This window comes from Dendrobium catenatum, unplaced genomic scaffold (assembly GCF_001605985.2).
Source record: "Dendrobium catenatum unplaced genomic scaffold, ASM160598v2 fragScaff_scaffold_1684, whole genome shotgun sequence".
In the NCBI taxonomy this organism is placed as follows: domain Eukaryota; kingdom Viridiplantae; phylum Streptophyta; class Magnoliopsida; order Asparagales; family Orchidaceae; genus Dendrobium; species Dendrobium catenatum.
In genome coordinates, this window is record NW_021320146.1 from 1,114,927 (window position 1) to 1,118,974 (window position 4,048).

The 4,048-nt window shown below is 36.6% G+C and overlaps 1 protein-coding gene across 1 annotated transcript in view; it reads left to right on the forward strand.

Annotated features, from left to right (window-relative positions):
• Positions 1 to 1,164: 1,164 nt before the first annotated feature.
• LOC110103132 overlaps positions 1,165 to 4,048 on the forward strand; it is a 16,231-nt gene continuing 13,347 nt past the window's right edge. The window contains exon 1 of the mRNA XM_020831713.2: positions 1,165 to 1,485. Within this exon, the coding sequence (XP_020687372.1) occupies positions 1,267 to 1,485 (219 nt within the window). The 5' untranslated portion in view covers positions 1,165 to 1,266. The remainder of the gene's footprint in view (positions 1,486 to 4,048) is intronic.

Sequence of the window (4,048 nt, forward strand, 5' to 3'; positions counted from 1 at the left end):
ATGCTATGTAGCTTTTTCCATTGGTCAACTTTGGCTAACACATTTACAATTTGATGATCTAAATATTATCAAAGAGATTCAATCGATATATTGGATCATTTGGTTTCAATTGGTCTGATAATTTTAGGGTTTATGGAGTTTTTAGGCTAGTTTAATTATAGGTTAAACTTGGGCCCATAGCTCAAGATTAAATGATCCATGGGCCAATTACAAGGCACTAGCATATGATTGCACTAATGTGGAAAATTAAATGCTTATACCAACAACTTAGTTAATTAGGACCAATTAGGGTTAATAAAGAATGAGTTCACTATAGGGCTAGATAAGGTCAAACCTATCTATACAATTGATTTGGAATTCATAATTGAATGGTCATTGCATTCCTCCTATGGGCTTTAAATTCCAACATGATTCTATAGTTGTCCTAAGGTCAATTCTTAGTCAACATTGGCTAAGGCTTAAGGTAGGTTTTCTAGCTAAGTTAAGCTATTATTGAACATATGAATGAGCTAATGGATTTAAATTGAATTATGTTTGAATGAGTAGGAAGTGCTTGAATCATCTTTATAATGAGATAGAAGATCAAGAGGTATTGCTCTAGTCAAAATTCAAATGAGCTAGACATGTATGACTAACTCATTCCAACATAGGAAGTCACTTCTAATAGTTATACCCAAGCATCAAAATGATTTAAAAATTGAGATTTTTGGCGCCGACCACTCCAAGGGTGCTTGTTGGCAAGGCATCTAAGGATTCAAAATGCACAACAAAATGATCAACCGTTATATTAATCAAGGTATCACCAACAAAAAAATCAAATAGTATTTATATATTCTGTACTTATGAGAAAATAAGAGGGAAACCAATTAAGTATATCCCAAAATTCTTGTACATTCTTTACTATTTTATTTTTTAATCATTATTATACTTATTTGATTATTATTTTGTATTGTTATTTTTTTAATTTTATATGATATAAAATAATTTTTAATTATTAGATATATTTGTAAATAATAGCTATCAATTATAACTCTATAAATAACCGCTAAACGGATTCCCAAACCCGACCTTCTAAAATTATTTGCGCCATAAAAATTGGGTAACTACAGTCAGCGAGGAACCGAACTTGCGTGGTAAACCCTCTCCATTCTTTAGGGATTGGCACTCGGTAGGAGCAACACGCCCTTGTGGACGAAACTCCTGTTGGACAGAGGAGGACGGTGATTGTGCGCGATAGAGAGTCTCTCTTTCTCTCCGTTGGGAAATATGCACACTTTGGCGGCCCTGCCGGGGCACCCCGTGGTGGGATTCGCTGTTCGTCCGTGCCCAATGATCAGCGGAGCTGCCGGCGGTCAGAGGAGTTCTGGCCACGCCAGCGTGTCTCTTTACCCCATCCGCCAGAGGAGCGCGAGATGCGGTTCAGTGATTTGCATGGCACCCGAAGAGGAGAAGATGACCCGCCGCTCGCCTCTTGATTTTCCCATCGTATGCTGTCTCTTCTTTTTTCCCGTTTAATTCACTAGTTCGGCTTAAATTTGCGATGCCCAACGCCTTCTTCTTCTGAATTCTGTTCTCTCTCTCTCTTGAGTGCTTCTGTTGCCGGTGTTTCTTCAGCAGATGGTGCTTGTTTTGTGAATATTGCAGCATTTTCCAATCTTTAGTTGCTGATATTGCTCTCAATCGAAGCCCCCAAATCGTTATTAGCCATTATACCGTTGGAAATTTTGGTTTTACTTTATTCGTCTAGACTGCTGATTTGATTATCATCTGTGCATAAGGGTGGAACCAGCTCATTTATTGCTTTCATTATTTAGATGGAGAATACTGATGCTCACTGCTAGTTTTGTGCTTGGGAAATAAAGCCAGTAGAGGGATGCTCGATCATCTTAGCCTTTTTTTTTTATATCACACATAACTATATATTAAAGTAGGAATATGCAACAGAATTTCTTGGTGGAAAACAAAATTTGGGTAAACCACATGTGTTGGCTAGTTGAGCAACTGTTACTGGCATGGAAAATGTTATTAAATACCACCATTACATATATAATCAAAGAGGCCTCCAATCCAATGTAAAAGGATAATATTTGGTGTGTGTGTATGAGGGGAGGGGAGGGCGGGGGATGTGTGTGCTAATTCTACAATTTTGGCTTAGGTTGGTGGTTGACATACCCAAGAGAGATATGCAACCACTCTTATAGGAGATCAATATGGCATATGTCTGGTGGAGTTATCCCCAATGTAAGTCTTATTGGAGATGGTTGTGATATACGTCTAGCTAGATACTGTAATATAGCTCTTGTGGGAAACCACTATGACATAAGTCTTATGGGAGATGAATACAATGCATGACATAGATGCTACACGTCTTGCGGGTGATGGCTATGACATCAAAAAAAGGTTATGACATAAATTTTATGGATGATGGGTATGACACAAATGAAGTTTATATAAAAGTCTTGCTGGCGATGATTTATGCAAGCCAAGGTTGTGATGCAAGCGTTGTGGCAATGTTGTTGAACTCAATACTATGAGAACATTGGTTATGACATATTGAATTTTTGGTGGTTGTATTGATGGGAACAATTTGATGAAGGTTATTCATCTCTAATTAGGATTGCCAAAAAATAGCAACAATATCTTGTCATTTGTACGCATAAATTTCACTTATTGAGAGGAGTATTTTATTGTAATAAATCCATGAAATAATGGAGTATCAAAGGGCCAATAGGTTCAAGAAGCCTATATATTTTTAGAGCATTTGCTGATTAAGAAGCATGCTTTGAGGAAATCGAGGTCTTTGACTCATTGCTCTTGACAATTGTTTTACGAGTAGCCATTTAGATGATGAGTAGCTGTTTAGATGACCCCTTGACCATCATCGTTGGTGAAGCTACTTCCACCTGTTTAGCATGCGTTTGGTCACATGTGGCTCATTGTCGCATGCAAGGTTTAAAATTGCGCAATTGAGTATTGAGGCATTTTCTTTTATGAGGCGAGGCGTAATCCTCAAGACGTTTTGAGGCGTAAGCCTCAAAATCCAAAAAAATCGTAAAGTAAAAATGAAGGTTAAAAGTGATTTTTTATATGATTCTCAAATAATATGTTAAAGAATAACATATTAACTTTCTATTGAACTATGAAGTAACAAATTGACATACATATGAAACATAAATTGTACAAGATGTAAAGTGACAAGTGATAAATTGTGTGAAATAGAATTGAAATCCAAATATTGCAAGAACAAAACAACATGAAACATATGAATCACGTAAAAGTATCCTATTACATTAAGTTCGGCTCCAAATTCCTTCATTCTTAGGTCCCTATTCATCCACATTCAATTCCTAAAAAAAACTGACATAATTGGCAACAATTCAGAAATCATTTGCACCCTCATCAATGAGGGGTCTTTATTTGAGTTGTTGTCATAACAAATTGATCTCTCTCTTGTCTCATCTTGTAGAGTTCAATGCCACTCAATTTGTTTATTCTTCATTTATTTCAATCATCTCGTTCTTTCATAAATATTTGTCATCAATATAAATATGAGAATAATACTCCAAAATTTTTGGAGGAGGAGGTGGTGGTGGTGTGCTGCTTTCAAGTGATTCCCGGTGGTAGCTACGATGGTAGTGGCTACGGCAAAGGCGGTTGGCAAGAGATAGAGGCTGTTGGGAGGAAGTTGCTGCAGTTTGGGGGTGCATGAAGGCGTGATTTGTTTGGGGCTTTAGTTTATGGTTTATGTAAGTTTTAATATATATATATATATATATATATAATATATAATATATTATATATATTATAGTATATCGGCTTGAGGCGAAGGCCTCATAAAAAAGCTCGAGGCGTAAGTCTCGAGGCGTTTTTTCAATGAATTGCGCTGAGGCCAGGCCATCATATATAGGCAAGTTTAAACAATGGTCACATGTGACAAAATGTCAACATCGGTCAAGCCTATTCATTTCAAACCAACAAATTTGGATGGGTTAATAAGGGTGATCAGTTTTAATTTGGACAATTTTGGAGTTTACAGAGTTATGAATGA